Here is a 25,797-nt window from a genome sequence, read left to right on the forward strand (position 1 = left end):
GTTGCATGTCACACGATAAATACAAGGCTTTTCTTGAATAATGTCATTTTTCTAGAGAGGTTTGATATTTACTCCAAAAAATATCCAGATACCTGTTGAGAATTCTTAAGAAATAAAAGTGTATTGTAATGAGGTTTGAATGATCCAAAATGAGAATGTTTTGTGGGTTTTAACACGACTGTGAAAGAGGCTTCCAAACAAGACAGGAATAAAAAGCCTTTACATAATACATTTAATCATTTTATATAGGTTTTTTTTTTTCTCTCTATAGTGACATTAGCACTAAATGCAGCTGCCCGCTCACTCAGACCCAACATGGAAAACTTACATGGCAACGTAAGAATTAACAGAGCTGCACTATTTTTAAATAATCTGCAACTAAAATAATGTCTGGCCACATAACTATATCCCGTTACAGGAAAAGGGGGAAAACCAGGCTCGATGTTTTATGCAAACTTTCATATACATGGTTTCTCTGAAGTGTCTCCAGAAAAGGCTCATGTTGGAATAATTTCACTTCAGCTCGGATGAGAAAAAGTGATTTTAAAAAAGATGTTTCCAAAATAGACTCGAGCCTCGAGCCGTGTTTAACCTGTTGAAGTTTGATGACAGGGCGAGATTCTTCATAATTAATATTTCATGGAATTAGTCAGCCCCTTTTCTTAATCAGTTTTTCACCCCAAATATGTAGTTTCTTTTTTTCAAAGATGAGAGTGTTTTACTAAACCTTCTTCAGTGCAGCAGGAAAGCAGATTATGATCCCGCTCGTGGATGCACACACACTCAAACATGCTTTTTTATATCTCACTTTTGACCTCAGAGCACAAATAGACATATCATGACCTGGGCAATCCATGAGTAGTAAAGTTTTATTCCACCGTCCACCTCATACATCAAGACTGTGACACTTGGATGGGGATTCAAGGAGTGATGAGGTCGTGTGAGATGGGGGAGGCAGTGGAAGTTTTTATTATGGTCCCAAGAGCTGACTAATATAGGCGGTCAATTCCACGACGCCGTGCCAGAGTGCAGCGGGCTATTTCGGTGCCCATGAGCCGCGCGGTTGGTGGAGGAGGTGACGACGAGGAGCCGTGTGACACAGCTCAGACGCTAAGTTCATGATGGGTGTTATCATCAGGATGCTGTGAGGAGAGGTTTTTTTTTCTCCGCTGGTGTGTGCAGGATAAGAATAATTACCCGTCACATCTCGTAGGATCTCTCTCTCTCTTTTTTTTAATTCAAAACACTCAAAAATGAATTTCTCCTCGCTTTTTATTTGCAAATGTGTTATTCCTTTATGTACCCCTATTCGATTAAAGGCTACATCTGCAGACAGTATCTGTGTCATTCTGTCATTCTGCCCCTTGAATCACAAATTGAAATATCAAGAAGTTCTCTCCAGCAAATACATTAAACCATTTCTACACTCCCCACCTGGAGAGAGAGAGAGAGAGAGAGAGAGAGAGAGAGAGAGAGAGAGAGAGAGAGAGGGAAGAGAGGGGAAATCATTACTTGCTGGTTGTGTGAGTGCAGGCTGCTCAACGCCGACTGGAGGCCCCTGACTTCATGGGAGGGTCCGGACGGTCGTGGCTACAGTGATGTATGGGCAGATGCATCAAATCGCACAAGATAAACAAGCGATGAGTTTCATCAGGGCCATCATAGCTTTAATTTGGCTGCCTAATGAGTCAGATCTAGTGGCGGAGATAAGAGTTGTCAGAGGCCCGGCTCTAATGAATTTCTTGCCACTTGTAATCAAGGTTGCCTGTCTGAGGGGGGATGATTAATGGAACCCTGGAGGATTCCCTCGGCCCTCAGCCTTCATTACAGCTAATGCATTCTCAGGCAAATTAACAGAAATGCAGGCAAAAGCCAACGGGGAAGGGGAGAGGAAGAGCGAGGGAAGGAGAGAAGGGGAGAACGGGGGAGAGAGAGAGAGAGAGAGAGAGAGAGAGCGATGGGAACAGAGCGTTTATGTAAGACAGAGGGGGGGGGGGAAGAAGAGGGTGAGGAGGAAGATGGCATGGTGGGTATGAAACAGCCAGGTTGGCAGCAGGAAAGAGGAAGAGAAAGAGAAGGATGGATGAGCTGAAATCCACTGATTAGCAGAGATGGAGATGAGGATGGAGACACGAGTTTGGGGCAGCCGGGGAGGGCAGGGTGCAACACGGATGTACTGGTCAGACATGATGGAGCTGAAATTGATGAATGGATGTTCAGGTCTTAGGGGAGGAGTAGGAAGGAGAGGAGTGGATATAATTACTGGTTAAAGAGGTTAAAAGGGTTGAAGGGAGGAGGAAGAAACTTATCATGACAGACACACATGTAGGACAAACCACCTTAAAGCAACATTTATGTTGCAGGCATGGCACCTCTCACAGACTGCCTGCTAAACAGGCTGTTAAAGTGGCCTGTGGCCAAGCAGCTCCTACATGTTATGGAAATATGGATTTAATGTTTGCAAATATGGTCTCGTCAGGTCTTTGTGTACCCATCCATCAGCCTCAGACCCACCTCTGCAATCTTGGAGGCAATTTGTCTGAGAAGAGGTGGGCGGCAGAGAGCCCTCCTCACTGTTTAGCATGCCCTGATGAAATATCAAAACACACAGCAGTGCAAGCAAGCGCTCCAGTCTCAGTGCAACAAACACAAGTGGCCGAGGTCTGCCAGGGCGTGAGGCGCGGTAATAAATTACAGGACACGTTCTTGTGGTGTTTTTTTTTTAACTCAAGATATGTGGTACAAGTAGGAGTCAGTTTGGGTTCATTTAAGCACGGTGGTAAGATTCTGACATTTAAAGTCCCATGAAATGTTTGACAGCAGAACTAAAGTTCAACAATCAACAGTGGATCACATTTAAAGGTTTACGTGAAAGAGGTTGTTTGTAGAGAATTATCACCCGACGCTGCAGTTCCCCTCAGACCTGAACCTTTGGAGCTCTCGTTTTAAGCATTGTTTTGGTTTTCTGCCCACACATTTTCTAGGTTTCCAGCAGAAAAGAAAGCTCTAAAAACTCACCGTATGACACTGTCCTATCACCACACAGCAGACTGAGAAAGTTAGGGACTTCGCTGGTGAACATAGTGGAGCATTAAGCAGCTAAACAGCCAGGTATGTCCCTCCGGAGGTGGTGGAGACCAAAAATAGAGCTAAAAGGTGAGCAAAAATTGGACTTACATTTGTCATGTCACATTCTCCTTTGTTATATATTTTGTTGTTCACTGATTTTAAATGTTCAGAATGAAAGAAGTCTGCAATCTTATTTAAGGTAATGTTTCATTTGGTTGCTTTTTGCTATAACTTCCAGGAGAGAGTCAGAACAATTAGCCCCTCTCTCTCTGTCAAGTTCAAAAATATGCCTACAAGCGCCTCAAAAGCGTTATGTTGTCAAAACATGTTTGTTCAATGAATACAAAAAGAGACACATAAAAATGGCAGTTTGTGGGTAGTTAGCTGGTGTAACTTTTTTTGCTAAACCTGACATACTGTTTGCTAGGCTAGGCTAATCACCTGGAAGTGACAAGACCTTTGTTGTATATTTTGTGGCGTCCTAAATGTTGCCAACAATGCTCACACCCGGAGAAATATGTAATTCAGGGTATGTGCAACCGTACATTTTCATTTGTTCGCCTGTCGCTATAACCACCGGGAGAGAGTCAGCGACTGTCGATGGAAGTCGGAGAACGAAACTAAACGTAGAAGGAATGGAACACTACCCTGTCCATGAACATTTCATTTGAGACGGTGTTTGTTTAACAATGAAGACTACAACTCCCACGATCCCACACTACTTTTCTTCTGTTTTGATTTAGAGACCCCTACTGGCATAAAGTACACACTGTGTGTTTCAGTCTTTATCTTTAGCATTATTCATGATGAAAATAATCAACAGTCAAAGTTAGAAAGATATTTCTAAGTCATAAAGTCAGCTAATCTACTTCAACAGGTCTGCATCCGATGCTTGATGTGTGGTTGACGTTCACCAGACAACCAATCAACTGTCATCAAATTCTAGTTAAATGTTGCGCAATCCTGATTTGTGTGATACATGCCATCCCATTTCTCAAAATCAGCCCTGGCCACTTCAAAATAGTGAGAAAAGCTGAGGGGAAAAAAAACAAAAAGACAGAAATATTTAATGTGAAATAACCAAAAAGAGGACAGTGTGCTCACGCAGGACCCCGTTACCACCAGTATGGAAGCCGATCAATTAAATACGTTTTCAGGGCCTTTAAGCGTGACTCGGTGCATTGTGGCTCCATGTCACTCTGGCGCAGAGGGAGGAAGAGGAAGCACTAAAGAGAAACCAGGTGATAAAGCGCAAACAATGCCGGCCAACAGGGAGAGGAAGGGGATGAAGATATGCTGAGACAAGATTAGCAGGAAATAAGAAGTGGATTAGTGAGGGCTTGACTTCTCTGAACACTGAGACCTTTCACTTTTCCCCACGGTGTTGTGCTGCCTGACACTAAGCCCGGCTCTTTATCTTAATCCTCTTTCAGCGACTGTGGGGGGGTCCCACAAGCAGGAAGTGGAGAGGTCGCTTTACTTACCTCGAGACAGGCTTGGTCGAGTGATCCCTGACACATTAACAGGACAGAGTCTGTTCTGGTGATATTGAATTTCTCCGTGACGTTTGATGACGGAAACACGCAAAAAGGGAGGAAACATGAAATGGCTCGTCGAAGTGACAGTGAGACTTTTAATTTGAAAGAGTCTCACCTCACAAGGTAAGCACTGGCCAAACGTGTACAGAGGCGACAGGAGGCGTGATGGATGACGAATGAACACGTACACGAGACAAATGTGTCGATTTTCCCTAAATTCAGGGAAGGCTACATCATTTTATTTGAGTGTTTATTAATAGGTCAACAGTCAGCCAAGCATCCAAGCATACAACATGTTACTCTTTAGCTTTTGCTTTGTTTCACGTTCTGAACGTAAAAGGAATTACAATAGGAGAATTAACTTGAACAAAAAAATGAAACAAAAAAGATATTTACATACTGCATTATAAATATGTCAAATGTACATCATTATACACAAGTACCAAAGATGGTCGGTTAATGTTGAGACCAAACGGAAGTACCTTAAAAATATGCCTAAAGAGAAACAAAACAAAAAACAAAAACAACTTATCAAAATATGGTTTGTGGGTCAAGGGGACTGCTGACCTAAAACCAGTTTAGTACGTTTCTCTAGGAGGAGCTCGTCTTCAGATAAAAGCATTAAGCTAATATGTACACTTTACGTTGTGTTTGGGGAGAAAAAACAGGCAGGTTTTCTAGTGTTTCGTTTCTTCAGCATCTACAGAATGTCAATGAGGGTGCAGGTAGTCACTATACACATTAAAACTCCTCTCAATAATCCCCTCGGACACTGAGTGGACTTATTGAAATAAGTTGCAGAAGTCAAGTAGAAATCGGAAAATAAGGCCAGTACCAGGGTACAGTACACGTAACTTTGAAGGTATCTGGTTGAATTTTTGGCCGGTTCTGGGATGTCTTCGTTGAAATTGTTCAACATTTTGAGAAAAACTGTCCATTTGCTTTCTTGCTGAGTGTTAGATAAGAAGACTGATACCACTCTCACACCTGCATGCAAAGTTTAAAGAGACAGGGTTAGCAAGCGAAAAAGTCGCCTACCCATCCTAGTTGCCATGATGTAATGTTAGCGGCGGTGGTGTGGTTTTGCCGAAATTAGATAATAAATCAACATAATATATCCTGTTTGTTTGATTCATACAAAAACAGAAATGGAGAAATGACAATTTGTGTTTTAAGAGGGAGTTAGCTGGTAAAACTTTTTGCTAACCAATCGAACGATTTGCTAGGCTAGGCTAATCACCTCCTGGCTCCAGCTCTGTACATAAAGACATGATATGCGCATGACATTTCCAAATTAAAACCTCTAAAAACAACTACAACCCTTTGTCCTTAATTTTTCCAACATGTTCTCTGTACTAACTTAAAAAGTGATTATATTTCAGTCCTCTAAAATGGCCTGAATATCAATAAAATGGAGGTTTAAATATGTAACATTTCCACACCAGGCTAACTGCTCAGGTAACCCTAATCATACAGATGTAACATTTCTGGATTCAAATTTTTTTTTTAAACTTGACTTTTGCTGTATATTGAGTACTGACATCATCTCAAACGTTTCCAACAAACTTCAAGCCTCACAAAATCAGTAATTTTAGTTAAAAGTGTGTTTCATTTGGCTGCCTGTTGCTATAAGAGACTCCGAGAGTGAGGACGGGAGTTGACTAAATGTAGGGTGAATAAAACTTTAAAACATAAATCGTGTCCTTTTAATTTTGATTTGGAAGATCCCCAGTGGTATAAATTACATGCTATTGTTTAATTCACAGAAAAACATAAATTTAAAAAATAACAACTTGTAGTTTACAGGGAGTTAGCTGTTTGCTAGGCTAAGCTTATCACTTCCTGTCTCCTGCTCTGTACTAAACACTCAGAGATGAGAGTGGTATCCTTCATCTGATCAAAACCTCCGATCAAGAAAGCAAATATTTCCAAAAATGTCAAACTACTCCCCTACAATATCACTAGCTCCTCTCCTGGATTCACAAACATCCTCTTTCGACCACATATTCATTCACTGCGGGCTCTGGCAACAGAAATACTGTAAAGCAACAACAGAATCGTGAAGATATAAAGGTACCAAGTTAAAAACTTGCTCTGTAAACATATACATCCTGCCTTTGTAAACTCATAAAAAATAAAACGGTTTAAAACCTTTAAAAATGGCAGTTGAGTAAAAGGGATAAAACACTGTAGACATTGTGCCAACTCCACCTGAATTCACTTCTTGACCAAGTCCCTCTTACTATGAATGAATTGGCTTATTATGTCTGAGGAATACTGTACATTTGTGTTAATGCAAAGAGAGTCAAAACCAATAATGTTCCCTCTAATGAGCTGCCTCGCTCATCTTAATCCCTAAATGTCGCGTATTCTGTTATCGCCCTGCTTTTAGACTGACAGGTTCTCAGGATGGGGGAGGTTCAAGGAAAAGGTTGTTTCTTTAAAACCCTAAAAGAGTCAGTTCTTATAAGGAACGAGGTGAAGGAACAAGAACTACTTTGTTTTTTTTACAGATGTCTGTACATTGAAACACAGTTACGTCCCAAAATATTCACTGAAGGTGTCTCTTCTCTCCAGTGTCCTTTCTCCATTGTGAATGAACAGAAATGCCCAGGCGCTCTCTGCTGCTGCACACGGTTAAAGACGAAGACGTACAAAGCACACAGTTATGTATGGATGCACACACACACGCGCACACACACACTCACAGCACCATATTTGTATTTCACAGCAACAAAAGAGGAAAAATACTCTCAAGAGTACCAATTGTACAGCTTTTGGCCGAGGGAGGGTGAAGAGATATATTCCAGTACGCTCCTGGTTTTGAAAATTGTGTGAAATCTGGGTCAAACAATTATCGAGACAATCTGGTCAATCGGAGGATTACTCCAACAAAGACATCATAATGGTACAATTTCTCTGTTTCAATCAAAACCTTTGAATCTGAATGAATTCTGATTGAAGAGGCACGCTCACAAAACCATGTGGCTCAATGGTCATAAAACATTAAGCCCCTTAATTCCGTTATAGTCACGGACACTTTTACTGGAGGATCACGATAAGGGTGGCAAAAAGGAAATGACTCACTTTCACCCGAAAAAGGAATTGTGCAATCAACTCCTTTATGATGATCCAAACCCATTTTCCTGTGAATTAAGTATCTAAATCATTTGGACTCTTCAACCGTAATTGCTTTGCCTTTGTATATGAATAATATGTCAAGAGTTTGATAGCTGTGTTGGAGACATGCATCATTACTAAAGCTGTAACAGCCACTGATATCATGGAAGATTTAGTTTCTTTCCCACATCATTGTTTTGTCACTTGTAAAACTATTCCTCACAGTTTTATGTTATTACGCCTCGGCTTGGAAAATTTGAGGGAAGTTTCTCATTCGCGTTCATTATAAAATCAGCTCGCGTCGCGAAGGGGGGAAGACATAAAAGGAAATGTTCAAGCATTAAGGAAATGCTTTTCGTAGGGTAGGTATGAATGCCAAAGTAAGTCATTTGTTTGGTTGACGCTTAAAAAACAAAAACCAAAAAAAAAAAAAAAGCTTAAAGCTGATCATGATCATTCCAGACCAAGATTGAATGAATTCAACAAACAAAACAAGAAACAAATAATAATATAAAACAATGTACAATGTCCGAACCCCCAAACACCCACTTCTTCTTCTTTCCGGCGTAGTGGAATATCAACAATGAGTCCATCCCTCCTGATATCTCTCTGGTTACACAGTGTGAAACAGACTAGGAAGAGACGGGGGCGGCGGGTTCGGGGGTTTTGCGCGTTCGTCTGCTCTCTCCGGCTCCTACATGATGCTGATGCTGCGGTTGAGCTCGCACTGGGCGTTGTTGTTGTTGATGTTGGGATTGGGGTTGCGGCGGCCCATGTTGGGCGTGGCCACGGACGTCAGGCTGCCCGTGTCGTTGGGGCAACCGTGCTGAAGTAAGATGTCCGCGCACTCCTGGCTGCCGGCCCGCCGAGCGTAGGACAGCGGGGTCTGGCCACGAGCATCTCGACTCTTCACGTCCACACCGTACTGCGGAAGAACGCGACAGGTAAGAAAAGACAGGTCAGGAACAAGATTTGACATATTTTAGGGGAAATTGCCAGACATTTTCAGGCACTGTGATGTAAATATAGTTGAACTATTTTCCTGCTCAGTGCACAGTTAGAAGCTCATTTGAGTTTTCTGCATTTTTTCCACTGAAGTGGTTTGACAGTATTTGACAATATCAGGTTTACAGTATTATTCTGGATATTCTTGTCCCAATACTCCATTAAAACAGATATTAAAGCTTATAATTGGTTTAAACATAGACTACAGCAGTTTGTTTTACAGCAGGTTCTCAGGATTATTTTAAATTATCCGAGATATCTTTTTTTTTTTAAATAAAAAGATTTCTACCATGCCGTTTTAAATAACATGTGCTACTTTGCTTATGTTTTACTTATTCTATTGCATTTTATTTGCAAAAGTACTTTGAACCCCTCCTGTCCCCTTTCTGAATGACCGGTGCTGAGATCTGCTCTGTTTGCTTTGTCAGCTGTCCTAAAAAAGTATTTTCACAGTTGTAGCTACCATTCCAGAAGCTCTCTTTGAAATTTGTAGTTTTAGCAACCTCACACTTCCACACTCAAAATGTGTTTTTTCCTCAAAATAAACTACAGGTCTGGGCCAAGAAAATAACTTGGATTCAGCATTTCTCCCCTAGAATTTATTTGAATCAGTGATGAGAGGGGTTTTAAATAGCAGTGAAATCACCATGTTGGGAAATCAATATTCCACTTTATTTTATGGGTCTGTAGGCTGTTAGGTGTTTCTTGGAAAGAAGTGTATAATCAAGTATTAACTGTAGCTGAGACAATTGATTTGGTTACTTTAGTTAGTTGTGTGGAGTTTGTAGGCAATTACTGATTCCCAGAGGAATTTCCCTGAGGGAACTGAACCTTTTAAATAAAACTTGCAGGAAGAAAAACAAAAAAACAAAAAAACAGCTAACACTGAAATCCAAATCATAAACATTTTTAGACACTTGGTGTCTGGGAGGGGACTTGTAATAAAACCCTGACACATCTGGCAGGGTTTAAAGGATTAAAGACCTTGTTGTTTGGAAAGATTTCCCTTCACACTTAACCTCCTAATTAAAACTCCTGTTTGTAAGATGGTGTTGCTGATGCTTTAAACACTCATCATATACTGAAGCTTGGGGACCACTAATCAACTATCTTACAAACAGAAGCTTTAACTTGCCCGAACACTTTACGCGTACAAAAACAATGTTCGGCCCGACTCACCCAGATGAGCAGCTGTGTGATGACCACGTTGGCCATCGCGCAGGAGAGGTGCAGAGCTGTGCGTCCGTCTCCGTCCCCGTAGGTCTCGTTAACCTCCTCCTTGGTGCCGTGGGCCAGCAGCACCACCACCAACCTCAGGTCGTCCTCCACCACCGCCCGCAGGAGCTGCTGCCCCAGGGGCACGTCCGACTGGGGCAGTCCCACCAGAAACAGCTTCTGCTCGTATTTGGCTCGGATCCAGCGCTCCTTCTCCTCCCTGGGGAGAAGGAAATGACAGGGACGCTACAGGTCAGGCGGGGTGAAACGCGGTGAACATGTTACGAGCAATTTAGCACGTAAGTTAAGAAGTTTCTTAGTGCATAACTCATATTTCAGAGGCAGCGATTTGAAGACAGAGCTGTGTGAAAATGTAGAATGTAGACACACAAGGGAAGCATTACAGTAATTGGCCTAAGAGACTCACTGGTGTAAAGTGACATTTCAAAATTATTAGAGTCCAGGAAAGCCACTAGCCTCCACTATCACAGTGGGAAATAATACAGTGAGATTGGCTGCAGAGATGAGAGAATGCCAAAGGGTATGACGCTCTGGGCAATATTCCACTTTCTAGTGATTACGGTCGACAGCAAGACGGTTAGAGCCTGGCCAGCTTTCTAAAGGTTACACATCTTGAACAGCATGTCTGCTGCGGACAATACAGGAAGGAGGGGGATGTATTTTTATCAGCGCTGTCGGCTGTCAGTCTGAACCGGTGGATCCCCTCCACAAAAGAGGCAGTGTGTCTCCGAGCCCCGGTCTCCCTTGGGGTGGCTGGGCCCTGAGTCAGATCGATGGGGCTGAATGGCAGCCAGAGAGGGACGGTGGGACGCGGGGCTCCTTCACTCCGGCAGCCTGTGGCAGAGAATAGAGACCAAGGGAAGGCTCCATCCTCTATCGCCGGGCCAGAATTCTATCTATTGCTCTACATCTTGACCCCCCGTTTCATTCTCTGCCCACATACAAACCGTCCAAATAAGAAAAGAAAAAAAAAAATCAATATCAATATGTGAATGACTGAGCATGCCCAGTGTGGCACTAACCTCGTGACCCTGTCAGCCCGTGTGATAAGGGGAGCAGAAAGAGGCCGTTGTTTGGATTTGCGGGTGACTGACAGAGAGGAGAAGGTTTTGCGCGGATAAGTTGAATCGCCGACGCCGGCTGGAGTGACAAGACCCTCGTGGGACTCGCTATCAACGGGCCGAGGCCCAGCAGCGAGTAGAAACTGACAATCTAATTCACTTCAGTTCTATTTCATCACAATCACAGTGACAACGAGCTCAGACAATACAACTTAATTACCAAAATCAACCTTTTAGATGAGCAACGGAACATCACGTCCACACAATACATATTATATTAAAGGGGTAGTTCACCAAAATAACAGAAATACTATTTATACTAGGCCTGTCATGGTTCACTACTTTATTGTCGCAGATATACTCGCAATAAACAACATTATTTTCATTTTGAGGCCATTTTATGCCACTGATATAATGATAATACCATAGCAGAGTTATGCTGAATTTGAACTTTTAATTGCTCATATTCAGACGATGAAATTTGAATGTGATTTTTTTTAAACGTATAAAAAATAAACAAAAAATAAAAGTAGACAACCACAATCTCAAGTAAAAGTTATATAAAATAAAGTTTGAAGTTTTATAATGGTCAGGAAAACTTCTAGCGTCACGTTTGCTAAAATGTTATTTATATAAACACAATAGGTAATATTGAGGTCAGAAAAATTGTTTGAGGTCATTCAATACCATTATCGTACTGCTGTATCGACCTTGGAAGCAATCACATTTCAGATTATTCGCAAGAGATGAATAAAGCACGGCTTGCGCACTGTGTGTTAAGAACAACAGCACCCAGGCATTTTTTTCTGTAAAGTTACGCAGCCAGCACGGGGGGATCAATCTCGATAGGTTAGTGATTTCTTCAAACGTTTTATGGAGACTGTTTTTAGCTGCGGATGAATACACATTTGGTGGCTTAGTGAGTTTACAGCAGCAGAACGTTGCTTGTGGGTTTAACTTAGATAAAAAAAACAATGCCCAGGTTCTCCATAATGACGGGACCTGTGACTCAGTCCAACAGGTTGACTCACTGATGTGTTTTTAATAGTTTTTGGACAACAGTGAGGGTCTGACTAAGGCACAGAATTAGCTACATCGAGCTTTGGCTACTCATGGTTGGTTTGGTCTGTTAATGGGATGTGTTAAGAACAAGCAAAACAGAGCATTTTACCTGCCTTTTCCTTTAAAAAAACGGTAACATGAACCATGAATCAACACCCTGGTTATTCTAGATCCTCAAAACCTGCTTGAATTAAACCAGAAACTATCCACTAGAGAAAGTACTCTCTTTTGTAATTTGTTTGAACCGACCCGGAGTATATCCCCGCATTTTCACTTACAGTAGCAGTTTTAACAATAGTAACCGCTTCAACATTAGTCACTCTCCTTTATTACGACCTTAGCGGCTAGGTGTCAGGGCTGCCAACTTACCACAGACAGCAGCCATTTTCAGACTCATATGTCAGCTGCCAGGCTCACTTCACGGAGCAGTCTGTCTTGCACAGAGGAGCCTGGCACCGGCCCAAACTACAGGAGTTAAGGATGTGATGGAAGAGGTACATGTCTTTATCAGAGACCAAGCACAGAATGATTAACTGCAAAACACCACCAGGAGCTCGTAAAAGCAGCCCAACCCATATGTTAAAATAGTCTTGAAGCTATTGCGCCTATAAGCATGTGGCCGCATTTCTGTTTAGACCGCAGAGAAAATGCAGAGGAGAGAGTCCTTTACCCCACTAAACCATAAGAAAATCTTTTCTTTAGGATGAAGGTATTATGTGGGCAACAATACAGCCCTAATGGCAGGCAATTGCAGTGGCTCAGAGTTTTATGGTGTAAGACCTCCATCAATCCCTACTCAGTCATTATGTGCGGACAAGCCTGTTAGCAAATCAATTGGCCTTAGAGCCGGCGGACTGCTCGGAACAGGAAGGGGCCGTCCCGCCCTCCCCTCTTATTTCCGGTGAACTTTTTGAATACAAGAGGGAAAGAAGTATGTCAGAAAACTCTACAAGCAGCTGTGATCCTCAAGGCAACAACAACAACAACAAAAAAAAATCAAAAAAACAATCTACAACTTTAAACAAGAATCTGAGCGTGGTTAAAAACTGTAGAGCTGTTGTCCAAAGTTTGTTTCAGACAAGCCAGATCATGAATGAGATGCTGAATCTGTAGAGCCCAGTGAATTGATATGAGCTAAATGAGGCAGAAAGTTAGCACCAAGACGTGAAACAAAAAGGCTGAGGAGAGCCATTAAGAAGACGTCAACATCTCAGAAAGGAGCCCTGAGGACACTTTGTTATCCTCGGCTACGAAATCAGCCCCGAGGACCTGCGAGGAGAAAAGGCCACACACTCGCTGCTGATGCTGAGCTCTCAATTCAACCACAGTTCTCTTTACACAGGTCGACTTTAAGAGAGAGAGAAGAAGAAGGAAAAAAAAGAAGAAGCAAAAAGCGGCGAAGCAGTGGTTTTTTGAAAAAAAAAAAAAAATCCTTAACCACTGCCACTTGAAAGACAGAGTGTGAAAGGAAGTGGAATGGTAATCCCGCCTCTGTCTTTTGTTTGAAATAGAAAAACAATCCAAACAGAGGTAGGGTTTAGACAGTCAGGGGGGAAAACTTGAGACCCTTGAAAAGGACACTTCCTCACCACAGGAGGAAGAAAAATAAAATCAGCAGATTTAGCATGTCAAAGCGCCTGGACGGAGAGGGAGGGGAGGCGCAGAGGGGAAAGGAGAGTGAATTTTCACAGCATGGGGGGATATTTAGGAAATTGAACTGATGGTTACTCTTATACACACACAGACACACACACACACACACAATCCAGGCAAACAGACACCCATTTCCCCACCCTTGCCTGAGCACATACTTGTTCTAAATTTCTCTGTTGCTTAGGGGACAGAGGGGAGTTTAAGGTTCCCAATAAAAATGCCTGTGTCTCTTTTAAACCGAAAAACAAGCGCCGCTTGCTTCGCCGCAAACTCCCTCCATTATCCTGCAGCTGATGATCGCTGTTCAACTTTTCTATCGCTAAGAAATCTTGGGGGCAAACATCAAAATGCTCACAGAAGACCAAAGTGGAAATGGGCTCCTGTCCAGAGCTGGTGTCCCCTTTCATTTGCCCACGCAGAGCCCACCTAGATAAAGGCGAGCCTTAACAGTAGAGAAAGGCCTCTTTTATAATTCTATTAGAGCTCTGTCCTTTCAGCTCTCCGTTGAGCAATGGATCCTGACCCTGACTTAATTAAGTGGCAAATGGCGGAATGATTCTCCTAAACCCAGCCCACGGAGTCAAGAACACATGACTGAATTCAAATAAAGAGGGACAAACAAGGATAATTAGTCAAGCCTGAAAGACAAAGGCGAAGGGGAATTTATAAGGAAGGGAAGGGAAACTGAGACGGCGGGGGTGGAGTCAGCGGCGGAGTCGCCACAGAATGACCAATCTGACTGCCCACAATAAAGGTGCATTGGTCCATAGGAAGAGGAGGATGTCTGTCCCACCACTCGAACCATCTTTCAAACACACACTGAGTCCTCCTAAACAATCAAAGCTTCTCCGGCTCCTCCTACTCCTCCCCGAGGATCCAAATTCACTGCGGACACATCAAATAGACGCAGTGAAGGGGAGAAATGGTGGTGGTGGTGGTGGTGGTGGAGGGAGGGCCTGGGGTCTGACCAGCCTGAACAGACCTCACAGTGGGGGTGGGCAACTTGTATGGGACCGATTCCCATGCAGCCAGCAGCTTCACTTCCACAAACCGAGGGGAGGGAAGAGACAGAGAGAAAGTGAGGAAGAGGGACAGCGGCAGAAAGACAGAGAGGGGGCTCGGAGGGGAAACGACAGAGATGGAAAAAAAAAAAAAGAAAGAAAAAAGAAAGAGAGAGTGCACACACAACGGGGAGAGAAAGCTGGGCCCCAAAGCATCAAAGGTTGCTAAGGGCGAGAAATGAAGGAGCGACACAGTAAACGCTGCAGCAAAAAAAGTGCTAAATAAGGCCCCCCCACGGTCCAGCGGGTACAGTGTAGTAGACGGGGCTCCGAGAGGAACAGCTGCGAAAGAATTAAGACAAATATTTTTACAAGTGGAATACGTGCCACTTTCCCCCCCTTTTTCGCTTCCGTCCAAACAGATGAGCAGAAATTCAAAAGGTTGTTGTGTCGGGGGCTCTATAGAGAGGCCAACGGGAGAGCATCTGGGGTGCCGTGGGGCAGGCGGAGGGACGAGTTGAATATATTGTGACATTAATGAGGTTGTCAGACTCCTCGTGATGGAGTGGCTGTGTTTTTGTGCCAGCAAGACTAACACCCTTAAATGCTCATGCTGTTAACCCCTGCTGAACCCTCGCCTCTCACACAAAGCTGAGGGGACGATAACACATGCCCTGCTTATGCATGCAGCCTGCTTCACGTACGAGCACGTTCAAAAAAAAAAAAGGCACCGTCTCCTTCATTGGGAAGATTTTGTAACGCTAACAATTTTACAACTGAACTGCACAGTTGAGCAGACCGTGCCGTTATGAAATCAGCCCTTCCCTCTACCTGGCTCCGGAAAAAAACCCGGTGGCATGTGGGCAATTAGTGGCTGTGGTACCACTTCTCCCACACAGGGCTAATTACTGACCTGTGGGTTTCATTTAGAGAGAGAGAGAAAGGGAGAGAGAGAGAGAGAGAGAGAGAGAGAGAGAGAGAGAGGGAGGACATGGGAAGACCCAGTCATTCATTTGTCTTAATTAATTACTCTTCTTCCACCAGGGCTCCTGGCAAGGCCGGCTATTCTAAAAAGCTCTTCTGAGTGTTGGCGTTCCAGCACTCCTAACCTGTGAGTAGCCCCCGAAGCTCAACTCCCCTGTTTTTGGAGGAGGACGGAGGCCACTGGAGCAGAGCGAAACTGAATGGACACCGCGCTGGTGTTGTAAACGCGACAAACAGCAGCTCGGGAGCAGCGACGCCACCGCCGGAGCAGAAGAGGTTAAAAAGGAGGCAGCGGGGCCAGGTTTGGAGAGGTTAGCGGTGTGATTCATTTTTATTACCACGCAGCCCCTGCAGGCGGCAGGAGTGGCAAATTATTTCTGAAACAAAGTGGAGGGCTCTCATCAGAGCTATTACCTGCCTGTGGCCGAGGGCGGCGCGGAGCCTACAGAGGGTGACAGTGAGAGGCCCGCGTCAGTGAGGGATAGCCGTCCACATCCGTCCACGCTCCAGGACATCTCCCCAAATGAGAACTGGTGTCTATGTGTGTGTGTGTGTGTCTGTTTCGCCGTGAGTGTGTGTGTGCCAGGAGAAGATGAGGGTAAAGTTAGCTGCAGGACCTCCCCCCCCTGCACCCAACAGTATCCGTCCAAATGGTCTGTGGTGTTTTCTATCACGAACACGCCAAGCAATTAGAGGTGACGTGCAAAACACAACAACTCCCGGGTGCTAATTAAAAGAACAACTCCCCTCCAATATGCTGACTGCAGAGATCAGCCACGATGCACAAATTTATGATCCCGGATGTGACTGCAGCCCAGCCGGATCTGACTTCCACTTCTAATGCATTCTGTGCCGCTTTTTAATTAGGCCTTTATGAACGTGCTATTAATTGTAACAAATGTCCTTATTAATGGTTAATAAATCATACACTCTTTGCGGATCAGTTGTAAGCCATGAATAAAAACAAATTCTGGAAAGACGATCTGGACCCAAATCAGTCCCCTCATTAGATAGAAGATATTGCAACCAACAACTGCAGATTTCAGTGTTCAAAAACACTGCATTAATATGAAATTGAAAGGATCAACTAGGGCTGGGTATCACCGACTGAACTGTCGCAATACTATCAAAAGTAGAGAAGAGTATCGAAAAATGTCTCGTCATCCGACACCAAATTTCAATACCTAAGGGTTTAATTTTATCTGTGTCAATGAGCCAATGAGCATGCTTCTTGTGCCAAGATCTAATTTTGCTGGTGAATTACATTCTGGAGGCCTAGAGACGGGGCTCACCACCTGTATGTGAAATTTAATCTTTCGTTGAAACAGATTTCATGAAATTGAAATAAAAAGAAGCATCTTCCAGGTAGAGTGGAACTTGGTAATCGAAACTTTGTTCTGATTGAAAGGGACTTTAGGGCCGAGCTTTTGTGTTGTGCTGGAAGCCAGTTGTTTTGTTTATGTTAGCGGACTCTGTTTCTAAGCAAACATTAGCTACTGTCACATCCTTTGGACTGTCGCGTAAAATCTGAAGTCCTTCACAACGACATCCACAGTGCACCTGCATTGGTAAAGTTAGCTGCTGGTCCTTCCCCCACAACTGAGAGAGTGTTGCGTTACACTCCTTTCACAGATGACCAATAAAAGAGGGAGTCATAAATGTAAATTGCTCCAAATTGTTTTTTACCACATGGAAATCCAATTTTTGTTCCTATTTAAAGGGGCTATGTGGAACTCCAATGCTGTGCTGGAAGCTGGTTGTTGATGTAAGCAGATACTGTTTTCCAAACTAAGTTTTGCTACCATTGCTCTTGCTTTAAAGAGAGACACTGAGACTAAGCTAAAAAAAATCCTCCACAGGCTTGTTTCGGCAACTGAGAGAGACGAGCTCACATATAGCTAATACAAAGTTATGAATACATGTAAGCTACAACAAATTGTGCACATGAAGCCCTTTTAATGACTCCTCACTGATGTAAAAAGTGTTAGCATATAATTGAAAAACCATTCATACCAACTTGACTCCATAAGGGGCGCCATGCATTCTTCTACAAGATCTAAGAGCAGGTGATACACAATATAAGCGCATATGCATAGATACAAACACGCTTCTCATTACAATGCCTGTAATCAGTCTGACGTACACTGGCAATCTTCAGTGTTGCTGTGCGGCTCTGCGTACGACAAATCTATATATTGTGTTCTCCCGATACAGAATATCATAAGCCAAACCAATCTTGTGGATGAACGCCTTTAAGTTAAATCTCAAAAATACGAGGGCTAAAACTAGTCTTGCGGGAGACATTCAATCAGACAGTGAGTTGATATTCAGGTAGTTACTGAATCGTTTAGATTAGGTGTCACTAATGTTTAGTGGGACTCAGGAGCCATACACTGCCTGCCTGGGTGCCAACACAAAGCTGCTGCATGTCACAGATGTGACACAATTAAAATCCTCTCGTATGTGCTCCGCTCAAGTTAAGAGGAGCCTGCGCACAGACGGGGAGTCATGTCAGGATTTATGGTGTTAAAAGAAAGAAGTTAAGAAAAAAAAAAGCCCACATCCCATTAAGTTGGTAGTAATTCATCATTCGTGATAAAGCCAAAAATAATTTCGCAACGTTTACCCCACAAGGGTACATTGTTCTATCAGCAGCAAAATCATCAGCATCTCAATAACCAGTGGCCATGTGTGATATTTACAACTGCTGTTTTTTGTCTGAAGATTAGTTATGCCGCAAATGAGATTTATTGTTTGACAGCGAGAACTAATGGAGGTGCTGCTGCGGGATAAGATCGGATTTTTTAGACAATGAAGAACCTTCCTGCCTGAGGCGACGTGGGACTGACAGTGGTAGGGAGAGGAATCAACATCAATAATCTTTCATCAAGTCCACAGAGGAGCACTTTAGCACAGATACCATTCAATAAATAACTGTAGGCCATCATTCAGTTCTGAACTGGCCGGAGAGCGCAGGATGAGGACGAGACCTGAGACAACCGAGGGGATGGAAACACAATGGGAAACTATTCGCTGGCAGTGCACATTAAGAGAGCCCTCACAAAATACTTTAAGAATAGTTTTGTGCATTAATGCTAAAACTGATCCACTGACAAAAAGCCTTAAAGATGCAGTGTGAGGGCCTAAAAACGTGCCACGTGTCGAGTTAATACACAAAACAAATATGGGTAACTGCTAACTGTAGCTACCATTAGCTAATTAGCTAACTATGCAGCTAGTGCTCCTATTAGCTATCTCCTTTTGAGGAACAAAGTGGCTCGGGGCTCGCTAGTTAGCATGCTAAATTCAGTTGGCTAAATATCTCTCAATGAATGTCTTTGATATATAGTCAAAACTTTTTGTCTCATTCTTTATATAATTTGAATACATTTCTGAATGTATTAAACCAAAATTAGTTCATAGTGCACCTTCAAGGAAACAATAAAATAGATATTAGAAAGTGATGCCTTCATAACCAGAGCCATTAGTGTGACTGTTACATCACAGTTTTGGGAGAAACCCCAAAGGCGGCCATTTTCCTTTAACTTCACGCTCAGGGTGGAAAGCTCAAATGCCCATTAAATGAAAAATTACATAAACGACAAATAATTTCCATTTCACAGCTTCCTCATTGATCAGCAAGTTGGTAAGTAAAAATGCATATTTGATATTTGAATTTGTCTGGTACATTACTAGGGTCAGGTTTGGCTAATATTAGCATTCAGTCAGTCAAGTTGCTCATTGCATATGATGGTGGTTCTTCTTTCACCATATACAACGCATGCTGTGAATACAGCCTGTAAAACCTCTTTAATATGAATAGATTCTTCACATCATAATCCACTGGCTCTACTTATCCATCTCTTTAAAATCTCAAATCGCTCAGAGAATGCTTCTTCTACTTCCACGAAGCCTGCACATCTCCTAAATCAAAATTTCAAAAGGTGTCACTTAATCTGTCGCCCAACTTTTACAAGATTTCCGTCAAATTTGGTGTAAACCTTTTTCAGGTATCGTGCAAACAAATGAACACGACAGGCCAAAAACAGATCTGCTGCTAAAATGCATGTGATAATATCTGTGTCAGCTAATGTATCAAACACATCTGCTATCAAAATACATCAACATGAACTATGTTTTATCAACAATATATTGAATAATGAGCTAATAGCATGCCACTTGCCACTTAATAAAGCCTTTGAATGGTATTCACAATATTTTTGTACAGATTTATAGTCAGCTGCAGCAGAAGAAGCAGCAGTGAACAAAGGAAAACCAACTATCGTAACAAACTTACAGAGCTGTGATGTTAAAACAGTCCACTGGCAGCGGGGAGAGCCTACAGACAGTCTTTGCTGTGACAGACAGAGTGATGACCCGGCCCCGTGTGATGGATATGTGACACGGCAGCTTGGGGCCCGAGGGCCTGGCTCTTGGGGTGGGGTTTAGCCATAATGGTGTGCTTAATTACCTGCACAGCCACACAGCAGGTCATTAGTCAGACTGGGACGCTAGGTCTCACCTGTCACCAAGAGATAAACAATCCTCCTACCAGATCTGGGTACCTCAGAGGAAAGGGAGCAGATAGTAGCCGGGGTAAGCTGGGGCAGGGCTGTACGGGGTGAGCGGCCTTGTACGATTTAGGAAAAGCATGTTAAAAAGACGGAAAGCTACTTGTTCATAAAAATCTTTCAAAAGGTATGAAAAATTCTGTATTGTTCCTTAAAACATGTACCCGGACACTGAGCGGGAACAAAAAGAGCTTTGGCTTGTTTCAGATGTGGTTTACACTGAAAGATGTTTTCTTGATTAGCGCTTACATGTGAAGTGACAAACTTGATGGATTTGGAGCCAGACAGGGCATTTATCAGGTGCGTGCGAAATGATGTCACACACCACACGCTTTCATGAATTATGGCCTCCGAGTCAGGTTAGGAGAGGGACAGGATGTACTCTGGTGCAAATACTAGATGTTTTATCCTAGAATTGAGACAAGGGAGGGATATAGATGAAAAAAGAAAAGAAAAGAAAGAAGAACTGACTCCATAAAACGGAGGCATTGTGATCAATGTGTACCTGATGGACTGATGCTCCAACATAAAATACTGTGATCTTGGCTCAGCAGAATGACATTTATGGACCCCCGGTGCTTCTTATGGAGCGTTTTGTTGGCGTGAACTGCCGGTGCTGAAATGTGTGTGGCTAATAAACGGCAGCTAATGGAGAGAAGACGGTGCTGCCTCCTCATTCTATAATCTCTGCGCGCTTCATTAAACAGCACCTTTATTTGTAGAGGGATGCTTACCTGGTGCTGTCGCTCCCCGGCTTGGTGTAGTTCTCCAGCGCGCCCTCCCACACGCTGTTGGCCATGGCGTTACCGATGGCCGTCATCACCATGCTGAGCTCCACCGGCCAGTCGTCCAGGTCTAGGGACCGGACGCGGGACAGGTGGGTGCCCAGGTTTCTGTGGATCCCCGAGCACTCGATGCACATCAAGGCGCCCAGGTTCAGACTGGCCCAGTCTGGGTCTGTGTGATGGAAGATAAGAAACAATTAGAACAATAGAGAAAGAGATGAAGAAGAGAAGCTTCATGAATTAGACTGAATTTGAGCGTAATGGACTATTCGGTGCAGCACTAAACCGTTCAAAATCAAATGTGTTGGGATGTTTGCATATAAAACTCTCTCTTTAGCGACCACACGATGCCTATATCAATGAGAAATCAGCTGCTGTGGTGCATTTTATACTCACTAGGTGCATCACAGTCCACACAGAAGCTGTTCCCCCTCACGTTTCGTACGGATTGAATGGCCATTGCATCACTTTGGCTGCCTAACCGAGACTGTGGGAAAGGAGGGAGAGAGAGAATGGGTCACCGGGAACTAATTATTGAAAGAGTAAGAGAAATCAAAACAATTACAGCCGGACCCAAATCATAAACGACCGGCGAGCAGAGGGAGGCAAGAGGTTTTTCAAAGTCTTTAGGAAAAAGACCGAGGCAGAGGGAAATATGAATATGAAAATGAGGCCGTGTCTCCCCAGTATGCTGACACAAGCCGTGTTCTATCTCTGATGTCTGTCAGTTCTAATAAGAGATCCCCCACACTGCGGTGCACCTGTCTGACAACCTCCCACATGTGACAGCTTGAAGTGGGTGAGGAGGGGCGGGGGAGGGTGAGGGCGCAATGCGGGTTGGAGAGAAGGGGGAAAAGGAGGAATGTAAATGAAGCAGCAGAAATGTAGGGTGATGACGACGCTGTGATTAGACGCTAATCTCCCATCCTGTTGAGTCCTTGTGATATCTCTCGTCTTTCACACTCTACCTTGTTCTTTATGCTCTCACACGACTGCAGGCTGGCAAAGATCTGGCTCTCGATGGCTTGGACCCACAGCTCCCGCTCCTCGTATGTGGACGCCTCAAAGTTCCACGTCTGACCGGTCAACGACACAATGACGAACTCAAAGTTCTCCTCTTGCTCTGGAAAACACACATAAACGATAAATTAGCACTTAGCAACGTGCACATCGGCGCTTTAAAAATCTGACTCTGCAAGTCAGCGGCACGGCCCAGTGATTGAAGCCCATCGATGCACGAATGCATGATGGAGTGGGCTTCTGTTGATTTCAGCAACACTCAAATGAGTTCTTGGCACGACCTGTGCTCCCGACCGCTGCTGTATTGTTCGATGATGGCTCAAAATGTACAACTCATGCGGACATTTCAAATCCATTCAGCTGGATGGAGTCAAAAGGCTGTAAAGACCAACCAGACCAGTGACCAACAGCGACACACAACATCACCTTTTTAAAATAACATTTTTTGTCTTCTAATTTTGATGTCTTAAGCATCGTATTTGCGCTTTTACTCAAGCTGTAAAACTGGACATACTGTTGAGTCAGTGAATCTTACACTTTCATAGATCTAAGCTGCTAAATAAAACTTATTTTCTTGTTAATTCTTAATTTATTGGTTCCAAGAAAAAGAACCCATCTGTTACGTGACGACAGAAAAACCTTCAGACTACTTCTCATGGAAAGAGAGCAGCTTCCTAACTCACCCACCCAATGATCTTAGAGTGTGAGGAACAATGTGTATTCCTGTGACAAAAGTGTGTTCATAATTCATTTTCTGTGGTTCAGATTGATCAGACTGATAGCAAATGCTTTATTGTTCCATTTGAGAACAAAACATGGTGCTGTAGTTGTTGAATAAATCTGAGAATTCCCAGAATGACAGCAATCCTAGACGCAGATTGCATCATCTGTTATCAACGCTGCACTATTTAGCTTTAGACCACTGTGTTTGTTGTTGAAATGTACCTTAGAAAATCATTGTTAACTTCTACCTCAACATTTTATGTACACTGCCTTGTATCTTTGACCAATCAATGAACAGACAGTTGTTTATCTTCCGTACTGATTAAGAAATTAGGAGATTTTTAGGATGATCAACGCCAAAGACATTCGTAGAAGTTCTGGAGAACAATTGTTTTTTGGGGATATACATCAATGCAGATATAAGGGAATAAAACAATTTCAATATTGATATATCAGCCGGTACACACACATTTTTTGCAATGATTCCTTAAAGGTTGTTAGCAAACACAAAAATATTTAATGGAGGCTTACTATAACTTAATATAACTCCACTCTACACATTATCCCAAATAAATGAAATTATCCCAAGCTTCTTTTTCTGTAACATGTTCTGTAATATTTGGCGCAAATCGGACAACATATATGATGATACAGATAGATCCGTGATAGGCCAATAATGTCAGTAGACCGCTCTGTTGGTGGGGCTCTAGTAGCAGCCACTTTCCTGGTGTGTCAACATTCCCTCAGCCTGTGTCAGTCAGATAACCTGAGCACTGCGTCATCTAATAATATTACCTGATTAACATTTTTTGTGTTGTGTTCCAGCTCTGATCCCAAAAGTCTTGGTTTTGTGATTCCCCACATTTCTCTAAATGACTTCTGATGACCCCCTACAACACCATACAGTACCAATTATTATTCCGGTTTCAAAAACAAACAAAATATCTTGTTTTACTGCAAATTATTGTATCCTTTTTTTAAAGAAATATAAAACTCAAAACTAGACATTTCATTGACATTTTGATTTTCAGCATACTGGGCAAAAGCTGAAGTCTTGTATATATGTTTTTTTTTTTTCCTAAATGCATTTTTTGGTGTCTTTTTATTATTTATCATTATTATTGTTATTTGTTTTCAAATGGAAGGTTTTGCTCCAAACTGTCTTTGGACATTGTGAGCTGGCTATATATTTTTTTTCTCTGTATTTAACTAAGATTTATGAAAATGTCACCTGTCGTGTTCAAACAAGAGGTCTGACGCGACATATGTTCCAACACATGCTCTATAATGCCTCTGCTGCTCGGAAGCAATTCATTAACTGCTGTACAGTACAATGTGACTCGTGTAACATCTCTGGTCTGTGCACATGCTTGAGCTCGTAGCCAAATGATTTGTAATTACCTAATTATGTCTATGCAAATAGTCATCTCATTTGCATAAACCATGTTTGGAGGACTGGAGGCAAGTAGACACAAGGGGAATGTTTTTGTTTTTTTCCTGAGTAGCTTTGTCATTATTTTTTAATAGAAGTTACATTAAAAAGAAAAATGGGTTAACTATACTTCTAATGCGATCCTTTTCTGACTTTGTGATGCGCGCGGAGACGTCGGATGATAAATTAACTCTGTGTGAGTTGGAAAATGACGGCAATCTGATGATGATAGGATCATCACACGAATCATCTAATCAAAGACGCGCTTTATATTAATAATCAATTCACCCTCCTTGGTGCGAGACACAGCCCTGTGCCGTTAAATGACAGATGTCTGACGGACGGCGCTAATGTAGCAATCCCTGTGCTGCGGCGGAGGGCCATCTCTTCAGGGGGAAAGCGATAATCCAATTAGCTCGACACCGACTTCAATTATCTGATTTAGTTTGTGGAATCGACTACAGGTCACAGAGGATCAATAAACCCTTGGAAGACTCTTTATTTAGACCTATAGTGAGAAAGTTTTCATGTGGGGGGGGGGGGGACATTTTTAAAGAACTGGTGAGAGTTAAAATACAGAAATCTCTGCTTGATGGAAATAAAAACTGGCGAGTAAAAGATAACAAATACTGAAAGAAAGCTTGATAAATTGGGAGTACACAAAAGTAGAAATCAATATTTCCTCATCCAATATAACTCCAGGTAAAATAACTAATGCATCTGATTAGAATTTGTGCTTTCCGAGACTCAAATGCTGTTGTACTTGTGTTTTTCATCTTTTTTTTTTTTTTTTTTTTTTAAACCTGAACAAAGCTAATTATTCTGTTGGCTGCCCAGGCAATAAATTGGAGGCATTAAAACACTTTCATTATGGAGATTAAAAAAGCAACGGATGGCTGCTTTCTTAAACTGATGAGTATACAAGGGAAAACAAATCTAATTCTCCATGCATAGTAATGCACGTGCCAGACGTACTGTAGCCACTAAAGAGACAGAGGAAGAATGTGCAGCAGGAATCTGTACGTGTGACATAGGTGTTGTCGTCACACGTGGCTCCAGCACGCCGATGCCGCCATTTAACGGCGTCCAGAGTGCAGCGTTTCAGCTCCACGAGCCGAAGTGATCCAGCTCCATGCAAAGCATGATGCAGAGGGTCAAAGTGGTCTTTTCAGAGACTGTAAATCCGAGCGCGAACAATGTGTCAAAGGTATCACTGCCGTCTTACAGGCACCTGCCATGATGAGCTTGTAAAAGGGTCATTAGCGCCTCTGCTATCGCTCAGCGGTCGGAGTCAGCGCATGGCCAGCAGAGGAACGATCACCTTGTCACATTAACATGAGCATTAACCTCCTGACCAGATCTATCCACGAGCCTACAATCAACAAGTTCTTTGCCAATTAGAAATAAATTAACACGGCTCTGCCAGTGGGCGGACAGGGAGGAACACAATTTAAAGCCAACGGAGGAGCCAACTGTGAAGAATGAGCGAAATATGATTTTCCTTAATTAACATGGCATAATAAAAAGGAAATTAGAG

General features: G+C 42.8%; 1 protein-coding gene across 3 annotated transcripts in view; it reads right to left on the minus strand.

Moving 5' to 3' along the window:
• Positions 1-4,807: 4,807 nt before the first annotated feature.
• The window catches only part of agap3 (ArfGAP with GTPase domain, ankyrin repeat and PH domain 3), a 131,993-nt gene continuing 111,003 nt past the window's right edge, over positions 4,808-25,797 (minus strand). For all 3 annotated transcript variants that reach the window (XM_030402379.1, XM_030402380.1, XM_030402378.1), the window contains exons 14-18: positions 22,054-22,208; positions 21,482-21,572; positions 21,035-21,257; positions 9,912-10,167; positions 4,808-8,652 (exon numbers count right to left, since the gene is read on the minus strand). In XM_030402379.1, the coding sequence (XP_030258239.1) occupies positions 8,422-8,652; positions 9,912-10,167; positions 21,035-21,257; positions 21,482-21,572; positions 22,054-22,208 (956 nt within the window). In that variant the 3' untranslated portion in view covers positions 4,808-8,421. The remainder of the gene's footprint in view (positions 8,653-9,911; positions 10,168-21,034; positions 21,258-21,481; positions 21,573-22,053; positions 22,209-25,797) is intronic.

This window comes from Sparus aurata, chromosome 21 (assembly GCF_900880675.1).
Source record: "Sparus aurata chromosome 21, fSpaAur1.1, whole genome shotgun sequence".
Classification (NCBI taxonomy): domain Eukaryota; kingdom Metazoa; phylum Chordata; class Actinopteri; order Spariformes; family Sparidae; genus Sparus; species Sparus aurata.